At 44.0% G+C, this 16130-nt stretch overlaps 1 protein-coding gene across 1 annotated transcript in view; it reads right to left on the bottom strand.

Annotated features, from left to right (window-relative positions):
* Window positions 1–16130, bottom strand: part of PAPPA (pappalysin 1) — a 184297-nt gene that overhangs the window by 51737 nt on the left and 116430 nt on the right. Inside the window, exons 11-13 of the mRNA XM_069771839.1 lie at window positions 7201–7314; window positions 6653–6788; window positions 2801–3014 (exon numbers count right to left, since the gene is read on the bottom strand). Coding sequence (XP_069627940.1) covers window positions 2801–3014; window positions 6653–6788; window positions 7201–7314 — 464 coding nt within the window. The remainder of the gene's footprint in view (window positions 1–2800; window positions 3015–6652; window positions 6789–7200; window positions 7315–16130) is intronic.

Genomic DNA, 16130 nt, shown 5'->3' with positions numbered 1-16130 from the left:
AGGCTAAATAGGAAATAATAAAAGTATAATAATTTGAGCTATAAAGCGCAAGAGAAGAACTAACTGGGCCATTATATCTGGTCTAAGGATGCAATGTGGAAATAAAGCATGTCGTTTTTACAGCACATCTCCAGCAGTGAGGTAAACTTTGCTGAAAACAAAAAAGAGCCTGTGGTCAGCTGCAGCAGAAAAACCAACAACTGGAAAAATACAACTGGAAAGTACAGAGTATTTTTTTTTTCAAACCCTCTATAAATGTCTTCAGAAGGATGGAATGGATTTTCAAAAGAGCTAACAATGACTGAGGACAACTACCTATAAAGTTCAATGGGACTTTTGCATTTAAGCTCCTTTTTCTCTTCTAAAATATTAACTGTAATATATATTTTAAGAAAGAAGCAGGAGTGCATGTTTTATTTTCAGTTAAGTTGTCACTAACCCATGGGAGTGATCCATTCACCCTCAAAATACAAGCTGTGTTAACTTTTAAGGGCCGATATATTTCTTTTCCCTCACATATTTAAAATCTGCACCCTTGCCTAGAAGTGTCTGTATCTGGCTATAAATCCTCTCCAACCCAAATAATTCTCCTTGAAGACAGAGAAATAATCTCTCTTGTAGAGAGAAGCCAAAAAGCAGGCAAAAATATCCATGTTGACCTAAGGAAAATGAAAGCAGTGAAATTGATGCTTACACATAGGAAGGAAAGTTCCTTTAAAAATTAAATAAATATTTTAAAAATCATATTAGGCAAATGCAACCAGTGGGGAAAGGGGAGAAGGGAAGGATGGGCAGTGTGGGACTGGAACTCAAAGGGAGTCTGATGAGGAGACCATGAGCACAGGAGGTAGAAAACCCACATCCAGCTTCTGAACTGGTTAAGAATAAACTTAAAAAATCCCTCTTTTTATGTTCTTCCTGGAGTGCGTAAAATAACAAAGGGAAAACCTGGCAGGTGACAGCAAAGGCATCACCTATTCCCTGGCTGCACAACTTAATGCACAACTTTCTCTACATCTTGGATACCTGAACTGCTTAGAATTTCTTGTACAGAAGAAAGCATACACGGTCACCCAAAGCAATCCCATCACAAGGCAAATTGGGGATTTTCCACTATAGCACTGTCAACAATGGAAAAAAACCCACCAATTTCAATTGGCTTTGGATCAGGGGTTTATTTCAGAGAGTTTCTAGTTCCTTGACTGACATGGGAAACTTCATGATCAATCCAGCGTTGTAACCTGCAAGACCTAAAATGTTACTTTGAACGAGCAAGGCTCTGACGGAAGTTTTTGAGAGCAAGGGCCTGAGATGGTTCAGTGCATCACGAAAACAAAACAATGCAAAAAAAAAATCAAGAAGAAAAAGAAGAGGCAAATGGTGGGTGATTCTTCTTCAAGAGATTTCTAAAGGTTAGTTTGCTGGGCTGCAGAGGCTCACTGAAGCTTTGCCTAAGGGGAATACATTTTTTATTAAGGAAATAACTTTCTAAACACAGAGCACTTCTAATTTCATAAGTGAACAAATGATTCAATTCCTACTGAAAACTTGAGAGGGAGGAATGTGGCCCTGCATCTCAGCCCTCTCGAGCTCCCTGTTGCTTCTCACCATCTCCTTCCAGTGGGTCTTTCTCGCTCTTTTTCTGTCCCGCTCCTGCACTGGGATTTGGCCAAACTTCCACAACTAGACTTCTCATCTGAAATTTGATCCTGCTGTCTTTGGGCCTCTGAATTTATACAACCTATTGCACAGAATGATCAGACTCCTTGAATCTAGGTCAGAACACACTGACTGGATTGATTTAGCTATAGATATACTCCTTTTTTTTTACATTTTATTTTCCCTTCCCTCTCCCCCTTCTCACCCTCCCGCCTTTCCTGGAATAAAAGCAGGCCCTAAAAAGAAGCCAGAACATTATCAAAAAACCTGACAGCTTGCTTAGGAGGCTGAGCAGAGGTTTGCCGGGATATGCAACTTGTTTTACTGTTGCTGCCGCTATGGTATGACGACTGCTCACAACTTTGAATTCACAAAGGGAAAAAAAAAATTATTCTTTCAGGGGTTTTGCTAAATTCTCCCCTCTTCTTTTCACTGCCTCGCTGAAAGGATCCATGAAGCTGCCGCACCAGAGGCCACAAAAGGTCACAATCTCTGTGGGATGCTGTAAAGCAGAGACTGAGAGGGGTTGGTGGTGATCTATTGATGTGTCTGTAATAACAACAAGAATAAAACGGTAGCCATAAACCTTTCATCCTGGGGGGTCCCACAGAGCTTTTCAGAACATGGGCTGGATCCGGAGAGGTACTGAGGGCCCTTACCCAGCCATAAAAGCACCACAAATGCTGGTGGCCAAGCACCGGCCGCACGGGGCTGAGTACCTTGCAGGATCTGGCCCCACCGGGGCACAAGCATCACTTTGTCTCTGTGCGACCGCTTCCGTGGGAGGTCCCTGTAGCACTTTAGCAGCACAAAGCGGTTTAGATCGAAGCCGGTGTGTGAGTGGCAAAAACGATGCTGTACTGGGGAACGTATGGAGAGTTAACTGGCCCCAATTCCAAGCTTGGGATAAAGGAGGGAGGAGAAAGGAAGAGGAAATAATTCACTAACAGTATCCCATGCGGGTTAAATGTCCCATCCATCCTGATCAATGAGAACACTGCCGGTTTTTTACCGGCGACACAAAAGGGTCAGCAGGGTTCAGCTGCTGTGCCCCTCCTGCCTCCTCTTAACCCCCGGCGCAGGCGGGCGGCGCGGGGGGCGGTGGGTGGCGAGGCAGAAGGAAGCAGGCTGACAGGCTCACCTCTGCTCCGCCGGGCTGTAGGTCTGTCCTCGCTGGCAGCTGCTGATGGTGATGGGGTCGAAGTTGTGGAAGGAACGCAGGGCCACCCCGGAGATGGCCACAAACTGGGAGCTGAAGCTAATGAGGACAGCCTGGGTGTGATAAAAAGGGTGACTGAGGTCATGGATGACGGGGATAATCAGGGGATTGTTCCTGCAGCTCAGGACGTGGACACCTGCCAGAGGAGAGACAAGATCAGAGGAAGGGTCAGACTTAACACAATCGCTTCCCAAAGCCGTGGGCACTTCAGAAGCATTTCCCCCACAGGAACGGCCCTATAGAGCTGAAAAGTTATGGTAAGCTGCCTGGAGGGGCTTCCCAAATCGCTCTGGAGAGCTTAGCAGAGAAGGATATCCCTCCAGACAGCTGAAGAAAGGCTGCCATTCTCTCCACAAGCACAGCAGACTCTCAGAGCAGTTTCTTTAGACCACAGCTACGTTTCTATTGTGCTCTGTTAAATCAGGAGCAACCATCACGGAGGAAGCGGAGTCGTGCTATTGTAAAACTGGTCCGAGAGGACAGTTGGAGCCTTTATACCGCACATCAAATGGTGCCGGCAGGCTGGGTGGCTTTGTGCACCGTGAGCAGCGCACCAGTGGCTTGTTCGTAGCCGTGCATATTGTTAGTACTCAATGTAAAACTTTTTTGCATGAGTTCTACACCAAATGTGCTCAGTCTTGATTTTTTTGGATGGTTTTCAGCCTTAGGGTATCTTGCTCTTTGCTAAAAAAGGCCAAGATGGTCCTGGAGAGAGAAACGAGGGCGATGGACCCACTGAGGATTTTACAGGTGATTTCATTTGAGCAGAAAATAATTGTGTCTTGGGAAAATAAAAGTGTCTCAAGAGGTCAAGGTGCACAGAAGCACCAGAGAGGTGACAAGGAGACTTCTTAATACCTTTTCTTCAGCAGAGAAGGCACTCAGTGATAGTTGGGAAGAAATTTCCACCTTCAAGTAGAGGCAACCTGAATTCAAATGGGCCAAATCCATCTCAGGGGTAACTCAAAGGACAGACAGCTGTCGGCTGGCCTCAAAATTCATTAATTGGGATTCACAGCCTGATGGCTGCCTGCAAAGCCCTGCCTCCACAGCTCCGTGGCATCGTTCCGAGGATCAGCTTGGCTCCAGCTCCATTTGCTTCACTGGAGCTCCCCCAGCAATGGCTTTGGCCCAGGCCCTTTGGCTACCCTGATACACTTACAAATTTGAAAATAAAATAAATTCTATTTGCATGTTTAACTGGCTCAGGGATTTCTATTATTATTTTTTTTTTCCAGCTCAGGTTTCTTGACTCAAAAGGGAAGGAATAAAAAAGTTTTCATTTTTGTCCTTAGAAAGTGATTTCCTGTGAATTAAGACAGACTTCTGACCACTCTCTTTAAACATCTATCTCCCACCCTCTACTTTAAAAAAATCTTCCTGTAATAAAAAAAAAAAAAAAGAAATAAAAAAGCAAACCTCTTTTTGTTTTGGTCTTTACCTGACCCTGAAATAACCTCCCTGTCTACTTGCCTCCCACAGGTCTTTTGATATCAGCTCCTTGTGGAACGGTGCACGTTTCTCACTTACAAACAGGTGCAGTTAATACTCGAAATCCCGGGTTCCCAAATTCCTTGGAAGTTTCTGCCTTCTCTGATGGAAAGCCAAGAAAGACCTTATGGTATGAGGCTGTTTATTCACTTCAATTTCATTCCTCGCACTCAGGTGGTGTCCACAACAAAACAGACCCTCAGAGCTGTGCTGCAGTTGCTGGTGCTTTTGGACCCCGACAAAGGTAAACGGGGGCTGAACAGGTCAGGTTCATTTAACTAACCTGCCTTCATTAGCAAAAAACCACTCAAGACAGTGCAGGTGTCCATGGCAGGGGAGTTAGAGCTGTCTCTATGCTTGCCCCGTTTCTGTAGCTCTGTAGCCACCTATTCAATGTTCAACAGCTCTTGCAAAGTACCCAGCAGCTGAACCCCAGTGTATACAATGGCTCTGAACTAACAGCGCTGAGGTGTTTGGCATCCTGACCACTCCATCTCCTATTGAGACTCAGAAGAAGCTTCTCAGTATTTTCTGGGATTTCACACAGTAAAAACTTGTTCTGATCAAGGTGGGAAACTGCACTTCTGGTTAGACCGCATTTTGCTCATGGGACTGTCTTTAGCCCACTGAGGACTGATTAAGTTTTAAATTATTCCTACTTCCTTTTGGACGTACTTTTAGTTTGCCACTAACTTCTGCTTAAGGCTGGCTGACCATCTGCAGCCAATCCTGCACCCAGTGCATGCCAAAGTTTGCATCTCAGCTGCAGTTTCTAGCTTGCCGCAGTGATAATTCAAACACATGAAATACAATATCCAGGAAAAGGACTTAATGCCGCACCCAGAACTCAGACAAAACAGTGATTGGGAGCTCTGCCAGAGTGAGTGAGAACTGCTGGGTAGTCTACCTATACCTCTCCTCTGCTCCAGGCCAGCCTCTTCGGAAAAGGTCAGAGGGGCTTTTCCATGATCTCCAGGCATCAGTCTGAGCCATGCCAAACTCATGTTGCAACTTCATTGAGGATTTCAAAACCTAACCCTCAGTTTCCTCTTTGCTCCTCTTTCTTGTTCTCTTTCTCTCACAATCTGTCTGTCTGTCTCCATAAAATGTTGCATTAAGTATTTGTTGGCATGCTTGTGTCTCCATCATTTATTTCTCAGGGGGAAAGAGCTATGTGCCACTGTTTTGTGAAAGGAGGAGGATAAAACTAATCCAGGGCTCTGGCAAACTGGGAGCTATCCTGACTCAACCTGCACAACTTGCTATGAATTTTGGTTTGTTCTCAGACGACAGACACCACACGTACTTTCTTTCTTTCCTTCCACACCCCACCAGATCATATATTGCCCTGGATAGTCATCCAACACCTGCCACTTGTGTGTAGTGTGTCCCTTCTCCTTCTCATCACTAGTAGGAAGTTCATTTGAGTTTCAGCTTGTCAAAATTCCAAAGTTATGGTAAAACAGAAAGCTGGGGAAGGGGGTTATGTTTCCTTAAAAACTGCTCTTGGGACGACATGGCCAGCTTTCTTCCCAGTAGAAAAAAGGGCAGGGGACAGCTGGAAAGGGATTATGCAAGTCCTACCCTGACATGGAGTTGGGAGCTAGGGTGAGCTCTGTCCTGGAGCTTAAATGCAGCCAGAATCAGTTCACCAGACACAACCTTCCCAGGTTCAGGGACCTGTGCCAAGGGTAGCGACAAAAATGGTCTATCCTGGCACTTCAGCACAACTAGCAGGTCCGCAGCCTCTATCAGGCACATCTGCTTGAGGCCATGCAAGCAGCCCGCAAGGGCCCTGGTGTTAGACCTTCATCAAACCTGAAATACTTTGCATGAAAAATTTTGGCCATTAAATAGCTGTGGAAACCTCCCTGCAAGCAGGACTACAGATACGACCAACTACACCTTGCGAAGCAGAAGCGTTTGCTGCACCAGCTGGTGCAGGTCCCTCACTCTCTACTACCAACAGTCCATCTGTATCACTGGCAATTTCTCTTCAGGGAGGAGCTGTGCGTGAAACATTGAAATAGTGCTTATTTTAATGACTAAAGAGGACCTAATAACTTCTGAACACATAGTGAACAGGTAAGGAGAAATGTCTGTATAAAATGATGCATCATTTTCAACAAACTCTAGTGAAACTCATGTCTTGGAGCATTAAGCAAGCACTTTTTTTTGTGTCTGATCCTGGAAAAACTGAGCAGGAGTATCGGTCAGTTTGTGAATGGGGGTACCAACAGATTAAATGAGCAATAAAGAGGGAGTTTAATAAAATAGACTTACCAAGATCATGGCTTTGCTCTTTGGTGTCAAACAGCTGCACACCAATGGTCTCCTGCTTCTGATCCAGGTAATAGGTCCCATCAGTAACTAAGTGAACTAGGACTGCCGCAGCTACCATAGGCTGGGAAAAATAAGCCTGGGAAAACAAAAGCCCCACAAAGGCTGAGGTGGAGAACTGTGGTGGGCTTTAAAAAAACCCAAGAGTCAGTCCAGGACTTTTAAAATAACAATTCCCATCCCAGGTCACACGAAGTCTTTTCTTCCAACCTCTCCTACACAAACTAGATAAACTCGAGTCAAACAGCCCTGCAGCTGGAGGCTGTAACCTCTCAGAAATTCAACAGCCTTGTCACAGGAGGGGACTTTACCACTGACTCTCTAGACAGTGCTCAGAGGCTTTGTTTTGCTATTTTGCACTACACATACTTCAAAGTAAGAGGCAGCTTGTCCTGGGGAAGGAAGGCTGTCCCATGAAATTTTGCCTGTTGGGAGAAACTTTGTGCAGGCAGGCAAAGAGGAGAATTCTGAATGACATCTGTACTTCCTACCTTCAGCCAGAAAATGGTCTGTGTCATGTGGGAGTACTGGAAGTTGGCTGTGCAGGGATACCAGGCATACTGAGAGACACCATCATTCAAGTCAATCACCTTAGTTCGACACATCTGCAGGAGAAAAAAGAAACATCAAAAGATACGTAGATGACAGCAAAGAAGGACTATGACTATTTAAAGTGGGGGGAAAAAAGTCCAGGTGCACTGCTAGAATAAAATAATACACAATATTGATGTTTCTAAATACCATGTGATTATTCAAAAGTTAAGTTTCCAGGTCTTCCTCCTCAATAAGAAAAACTGAAACATGAAAAGCAGCTAAAGACTCACAGCAGCTGGATGGCAGCCAACAGTTTCCCCTTAATTTGGTACAAGGTCTTTGACAGCATTCAGAACAACTCTGCTTCCACCCAAATGGACCACGACTCTTCCCACTAGAGTCCAAGTGACGATCACCTCTGAAAGTACCAACTCACAGCACGGACAGCCTGCAGATGCTCTCCACAGTACTAAAGCAATGTCCTATTTAAACCTGCACGTTACTGTAACCCCAGGGAAGCCACAGATGGCCATGTAAACTTGGAAGCAAGTGTAGCCCGGAAAGGCCTGCCTCTACAATCCAATTTAAGCAAACTAGTTTCTTGTTTTGTTAACTAGCTTCTGTAAGTGGAATCACCTTCTTCCTATGCCTTCAGCACTTTCCATGGCAGGCAGCAGTGGTATTATGAGCGAACTGATCTTTCCAATAAAGAACAACTACATGAATCCCAAGTGCTGGCATGGATGAAAAGCTCAAAGAAGAAAATAAATACCTGAATTTAAGTACCGGAGAGCCTTGCAGTGCCATCAGTGTGTAAGATGTGAAAATGAAGCTGCAAGAAATGGTAGGATTTACCCTGAAACCACACTGCTCAGTGAAGCTGCTTCAAAAAAGAAACATGCATGACCATAGCCTTCATTCCCCCAACAAACACGAGAAAGGAAATGCCCACCACGCAAAAGGCTACAACTGCATTAGAAGGATGCTTCCAGCTGAGGCTCTTGGAGCGCCTGAAGGGTACCTGTTAAGATTCACAACACTTTGGTGAACTCAGTGACTGTCATTACCAAAGTCATGGGGATAGAGGGAATTCCTTGTGCTCACACCGTATAGTGACAATGTTGCTACAAATGCAGGCCAAGAGGCCAAACCATCTCCAGCAGCTGTGCCAGCCACAGGAGAGCCTAGGACTGGTCACGCAGACCACCTGCGCTAGGTGCAAACTGGAGCTCTGTACTCCTGGGGACAGTATTAGATTTCTTTCCAAGACCAGAGCCTGAACTGAGCAATCAGGTGGTGATGTGCTGTCAGTAAAGCTGTTCCCATAAGCAATTTGCCTGATTATTAAAACAAAAAGAAAACCCTAAAGTGAAACAAGAGAATTAAGAGAGATTTTTAACCATTCAAAATCCTATGCCCACTCGCTAATTCTGCATGGAACTGCCCTCTTGGTCTTGGCAGGAAAAGTCCGGGCAATGCAAAGAGAGCCTGGGATGCCTGGGAATGAGAAACCAGATTGGCTAAAAGTGAGGTAATCACCTCTATAATCTGAGTGCCTCAAGATCCAGCACAGAGGAATCTATGGGCAAAACATAAATCAGCTTTAATGGGCTGGAAGAAGATTTTTAGTTTATTTATTTTTTAAAACAACTGGGACCAAGCTTCATTGAGGCTAGCCAGTGGATAGTGTTACATTTTACAACAGAGCAAGGCTTTACATAAACTATCTTTGGCATTTGAAATCCAGGCCAGCAATTCGACATGTACCATTTCGCAATTCTCCCTTGCATTTTCAGCAGCCTGTCTCTTGTTGGGAGCATGGTTTTTATTTTAATACCTCTCCAGCTAGGGAATTTATCTTACCCAAATCTGCAATTTATATGGTCAGAGAGCTCTTTGACATGAACAAAGGTCTCATTACTTCTATATGATTTTGTTCTTATTCTTATATCTCCTCCTGCTCTATTGGTCCAAAAAGGTGGTTGAAAGAAACAAAAGTACTGACGTTTGGTGCATTTTAAGTGCCACTTAATGGATGAATGAAAACCTGTATTAAGAAATCACCCAGACCTTCACCAAAAGTTTGAATCAAACCCAAAATAAACCCCTGCTGAGATGGGTTGGAAATCTCTGATAACTTTTAAATGCCTTGTTTGATTTGTGTGTGTGTATGAACTCCAGCTCTTTCTGCTTCTGCCTGAGAATATTAGCAAAAATCTTAACATTGCATAAAGAGCCTGTGTTTGAGACACATGGAACTGAGGTGTGCAGACTCGGTAGACTGGTCTGGTTTGAACAGGTTAGATAAGCTTCCTCCTGCTGAGGCTGATCCATCGCTACTCAGACAAGTGTTTCAAAGTGGTACTAGGGTAAAAAGTTCTTTTAGTAGAAAAGTATAATTGAAAAGTGTGGGAAAAGTCTAACAGACATGACATTAGGAGTGGCTAGAAGAGCCTCTTCTACACTAGCTGCTATCCAGTAAACTTAGCTAATAGCAAAAAAGTTCTTCAAGATTTTGTAATAACAATCGGACTGGATAAACAGTCCCTATCACCTACAAACTCCACCATCTCAATAGGCTCTAACGTGCTTGGTAAATGCATCCCCTTTCTAATTCTACCCTGTTATTGAGTGTCACACCACAACTGCCAAGTCTGAGAACCATTTGGTGGGAGAGTCTTTCACACCTCTGCTTTTAAGGCATCCCTAGAAGATGGCAGCAGGGTGAAGGCACTTATTACTGCAGTACCACCACTTTTAAGCTAAAAGTTCAATGGCCTGGAAGACACAGCATCATCTCTCCTCATGGCTACAAATTCATAGGAATTCATGCTTATGAGAAATAATTTATTTCCTAACATCCTCTGGTTTGCTACAATGATGCAAAACAGCAGCTAAAGCACCTGACAGCTGCGGAGGGAAGAAGGGATAGATGTATTTTTCATTTCAGGGTGTTACCAAACACTAAAGTATTTGCTTTGAAGAATGACAGCATCACGCAGGACTCAAAACTTCGCTCACTGGGGCTTATCCAGGTTCTCAGACCCACACAGCAACTAGGATCCACAGGAGCTTCGTATCTGCTCCAAAGTATTTGGGGACTATTTGTGTCTACTTACTGGAAGCCCATGTCATACCCCTCCCTAGGAAGCTGCTTTCAATTAAAAGAGCTGATGTCTGTTCCTCTCAGAGGTTCTAATCCAGCTCGTCTCCCACCCACACATTTTGTACACAAACATCGAGAGACAGAATGAACAAGGCCAGAGAGCACTGTGGGATCTTCCCACAAGAGGGAATGCCTGGAGGATTCCCTTTGACTGATTTATACAACCTCTTGTCAATCACAGGGACAACATGTTCTTCAAACCGCCTCTCCTGTTTTCCTTCTCTTACTCAAGGGGACCGAGGAATGTGTCAGCAGAAAGAAAAGTGATATATCGGGAGCGCTTAGTTCATTGCCACATCTAAAACGCATTTACTATTGCAATCAACTCCATTTCCTCATAACGTTTTCCTTCAAAGTAATATGGGAAAATTTGCTGAAGAGCAAATTTTGGAAGGCACCCTTGTGAACGATTCCCAGCCATCCCACGACTTCAGGCAATGTTAAGTTGTGTTGATGGGCTCCTCTTGCAGACAAACTACAGGTTAAGGATCACTGACCCTGCGGACTGGGCACTGGACTAGGTCTCAACCTGACTGTGCCCAGTGCCTGGCCCCATTACAACCTTCTGGGCAGCACTTGGCTTCTCCAGGCCTGAGGCCCCCATCTGTAAGACGAGGATGATATTTCCCCATGTCACACGGGTATCTTGAGGGTAAAAGCCATCAGCCCCAAAAAGGTGCTCAGATGTTACAAAGAGAAGGGACAAACAAGCACATAGACGTGTGAAGGACATCGCTCCCCACAGGAGTGAGTTAAATACAAACAGATGCCTTCCCACTATGTCCTTCCCATCAAGCAAGCACAGCCAGACACCACAGGCTTTGCATACACTGGTGGTTCTCATCTCTCACATTGTAACATCAAAATGATTCTAAATGCAGACAGGCAAAGCTGCTATTTAAACTAGGATGCTGCCCTGCTCAGCCGTGGCATACGGCTGACACCGCGGTTGGAGTGGACGTGCCTGTCTGCATGCCCACGGGCGGCTCTAAACAGAGCAAATCTCCAGTGCGCAGATCTGTCTGCTCCCAAAATCCCATCTGTTGTCCCATGGTGGGGCTTCCTCCAGACCATGTCTTCAAGCTAAGAATGGCTGTGAAGGGCCATCGCGAGCGCTTGTCCCTCAGGCAGCAGGGAGCAACCTCCTTCTGGAGAAGGGTGGAAGGGGTTATCATGCCCCAAACGTGAGGCTGCTGCCTCTCCCTCCCTCCTTTCTACTGGGCACTGTGCTGCTGCCACTTCTGCACCGAGACAGACAATGCTGCAGGTTTCTGGGATGAAATGGGCTATACCCTGTCCCGTTTGCAAAACAGCAACCAGAGAACAAGGAGGAACAGGATCTATTGGTAAAACCCATGGTACCGTCTATTTGTGGAGCACACAACACCCTGAGCGAGGCTGTACGAGTGCACGGAAATACTCATGGACTGATATGAAACCCATGAAGGCACAAACAGGACATATTCTGTTGTTTGAAGATCCAGCTAAAGAACAGATTTCAACCACAGTAATGAAACCTCAGTAATCTACAATTTTTAGCCGACTGCTCTGCAGAATGTTGTTTATATTTAACTCAACACGTGCCAGAGAATCCCAACCATGACATAAGCAGCATTTTAACACATCCCTTACAGATGAAAACTTTCTCTCTCCATTGCCAGACATGGGGGCTGGCAGTCACCCAGACCTTTTATTCTTAAATATGTTATTGTTCTTGCAGACCTAAGGTTAATCTTACCCAAGGATGAGGAACTATGGTGCAGTTGCTAAATATCAGAAAGGTTCCTGCTTGTTTATTGCCCAATATTATAAGGCAGCTTGACTGCCACATGGACACCACCCAGTTTGCCGACTGCAGCACAGACCTCCAATCTGTTCTGAAAGCTGTTGCACTGTTCCTCTCATTTAGGCTAGGAATTGGATTAGAGTTACAGCAAAAATGAAATTGCCCACATTAGTGAGCACTGAACCATTAAAAAGGCCACCATTTGGTTCCAACAAACACCTCAAAAATCAGCCAATTGCTATGACCATTTCAAACCTCAGGAGCCCACAGAGCTCAGATGGAAACTGTACACACAGGCTTACTCAAGGGACATCAGAAATTTTGCTTTGGGTTTTCATCTAGGTTCTGGTCAGAAATGTTTTAAGACTAGTCTCTTTATTAGTGTTCTGGATTTGTCCCGTCAGAAGATTTGAGTCAACAGTTGTCTGCCCAACTATGAAAGTCAGCACTGGGTCATTTCAGGTTGGCCTCTAAGACTTCAGGAAAGCATTCAAAGTTACTTTTTCCAAACTGGGACATATATTAAATTTTTATGTACATTAACAATGAGTTTAAAATACTCTGTTGTTGTAAAAAAATAAAATAAAAAACTTTTCAATAGCTTATAAGCTTTCAATAGACTTCTTACCTTCTAGTCTATTGACTAGAAGGTAACTGGGACATATATTAAATTTTTATGTACATTAACAATGAGTTTAAAATACTCTGTTGTTGTAAAAAAATAAAATAAAAAACTTTTCAATAGCTTATAAGCTTTCAATAGACTTCTTACCTTCTAGTCTGCTGCTTTTTCCTCAGCAGCAACTCTCCCTTACCACTGATGCTCATGAACTCCAGCTTCTACTCCAAACCTCTCCTTGTCCTCTGTGTCTGGTAACATGGTTTTACTAAGTTTCATGCTCTTTGTCTGCTTTTGCCTGTTTTCACTGGGGTACTTAAAGGTCTGATGGCAAAAGATGAAAAACTGCAGCATGTCCTGCTCCAGGACAAAGGCATGCAGGCAGGTGATCAACAGAAAAGCTTTATCAACTGGAAGCTGATAAAACTCCTGGGGTAACACACTGATGCTATATTACTCCCAGATTCAGTTGGCTCAGAAGTAAGAGGAAATCTCATCTGTCAATTTTACCCGTGTAATGAAGAACAGGATTTGGCTGTGGGATTGGGAAGCAGACTACGTCTCCTGCAGGACGAAATAAAGCTCCATTGCCAGTTGCTATGTCCAGTCTCAGCACAGCCACTTGCCCTTTGAATCTAGAGCAGCCGATGGTGTCTGGACCTTGCAGACTTAGTATTCAGTTAGCACGCTACTACAGCTTTCTTAGCACAGAGCCTCAGTTTTCAACTGAAGGTTTGGCTGGATTTTTTAGTAATTGGAAAGCGACCTTTATGTGTATGAAAACACTGCAGCTGATATGTCATGCCATCAATAGTTCGTTTGCAGTGTGACACGATGATAGATTCCTCTACTTTAGCAGTAGTTAAAGCGTTCATTTCCAAAGGGAAATTTCCTTGGGTAGAGTTTTGGATGCTAACACAGGGCTGTGATTCAGAAATAAGTGGGAGATGCAAGGGCTATTTTGTTTTGTCATAGAAGTTGATTTAGTTTCAGGAAAGCAAATAGGAGCTACAGGGATTTCCATTAGACAATGGGCCAGATTGTGTATGTATTCAATGTGTTATTAACTTTAGCCTTCTCAAAAAATGCAGTTATTGCACTTCCAAAGAGTCTGTATGAACAATATATTTCAATTTTTAAATCATGCAGACCTGCATTCTTTGAGCTTTCCTTTGAATTTCTGTTATCTCCAGATTCAAAGCAAACTTCATTTAAAACCGGTGAGTTCAAATCAAAATCACATAAAACCATAAACTTCACATGGTATACCTGAAAAAACTGTAAATCAGTTGTGACTGGCCCTATCCCAAACCCACATCAGCTTTGACATCCAGCCAGGTGTAATCAAAATATCTAGGATGCTAGCTGGACCTGTGGAAAAAAACAATATGGAGTTTTGATTTTACAACAAAACCCTAACCAGATGCTTTTTGCATGGTACAAAGGATCATCCCAAAGACATCAGTTAAGCCAGGGCCAGAAACTACAGAAAAAGAGTGAGAAAAAGAAGAATTGTGCTAATGGGATTTAATAATCAACTCAACTTTTACATAAGCCCACAAGTAAACACCAGCATTTGGAGCTCACGGGTGCAATTTGTACTTGCCCCTGCTTCTTTTGCCATTCGGTAATGCACACTGAAAGGATGCGAAAGTGATAGCTCCAAGGACACAGCAACGCAGAATATAGTCTCATATGAAGCACATGAAAGCATAACTGAGCAATTTGCCATGTGCTCTTGTTTATTCATATCAGACGTTTGCTGTTTCTTCAACACAGCAGTAGGACATAAAGATGCTGCTCTCAGACAACAGCATCCTCCACCCCAGCACTGCTGGGATCTCACCTAGGAGGCATAATTCTTAGAATTATCCCTGAATTGCCTTCTGCTGCTGCGTTCAAATTCACAAATACATCTACCAGTAGAAATAGCAGCCAAATGCAACCCGCTAGACAGACAGCATAAAGAAACAGCACCCAAACAAGACCTTATACCTTTAGTTTTGCAAACATCAGCCTCATTAAAGCTAAAAGACATTTTCAATCTGCAGCAAAAGCTCCTGTCTACAACTTCCACACTGCTGCTCACAAAAGTGTGAAGGCATTATAGACTGATAAGTGCTTTAACAGACTGTATATCCATCCACTGGAGAGCAAGGTTAAACAAATACAGTAGCCAGAACATTATTGTTGGCTGCACACTCTGGTTCCCGAACTGCCTGTCTCTAACTTGAACCAGCTAGGTCCACTACAGCAAAACTTGCATATAACTGCGGGCCAAGGCTGGCTGTGGGGGTGCTGCAGCAAAGGAAAACAATCCCATCCCATAAGCTTTTACCATGATGAGTAGAGCAAAAGATTTTCTTATTTTTTTTTTTCCCCTTTGACTGGAGCGTTTCATTTGGGAGCAGCTGGCGTCAGAAAATCAAACTCAAAGGCAGAATGTGCACCACGCTACAGGAGGATCTTAAGTATATTTTTATTATTATATTAGTGGATTCAACTCACTGGATTCATTGTAGTTTTGCTGGTTTGGAACTCCTGCAAGGCAAAGCAGGATTGGGCTTGTTACAATCCACTCGGTAACATCCCCTCCTTCCTTCCCAAAGCTGGTCCTATACATTTGCTTGGCTGAAGAAAGCACACAGCTTGTTAGAGAAAGCCCAAAAGCAACAACAACAAATCCCTAAAGAACTTCAGCTTGATGAGGAGTTCTCCATCACAATAACATACTGGCTGAGGTGGACAGAGATGCTTAGAAGCACTTGGGCAACATTTCTGATAGGAAGAGAGACAAATAGGAAAAAAAACTTAAGCCACATCTTTTTCAGCTATCGAGGAGGAAAGAAACACAATGCTTTTGTTTCCAGCACGGTAGGAGTAGACCCTAAATGTCCCCATACCTAACCCCGTCTCCCCTGAACTGCCCCAAGTGCACACGGGGCACAGGGGCAGCTTCCAGGAGATGTGAGACAACGCAGGTGCTACCACGAGCTCTGAAGATTGCTCGCTAAGCTTCGCCTGCGGCTGAAGCAAACAGCCGTGCAGTGGTTAATGTCAGCTCTGACCACATGATCACATTCAGGAAAGGTCAAAAGAGTGATTTTTCATTTAAAAACATCTGTGTGTTTAAAGAACAAAACTTTCTCATGTGCAGAAAACCAGGGGTTTCCAGCGCTTTTATTTCCAGAGTTAAAGTCATGCTTTTCAGCTTTGTTTAGGGTTATAGACCATGTAAACACGCTGTGTAAACCACACGCAATCCTCATCACACAGCGTTTCCACATGCAAGGATAATTGGGGGTGCAAATCTCTC

This window comes from Haliaeetus albicilla, chromosome 26, assembly GCF_947461875.1.
Source record: "Haliaeetus albicilla chromosome 26, bHalAlb1.1, whole genome shotgun sequence".
Lineage (NCBI taxonomy): Eukaryota > Metazoa > Chordata > Aves > Accipitriformes > Accipitridae > Haliaeetus > Haliaeetus albicilla.
The sequence above is the reverse complement of the archived record's forward strand: the minus strand, read 5'-3'. Positions and strand labels throughout refer to the sequence as shown.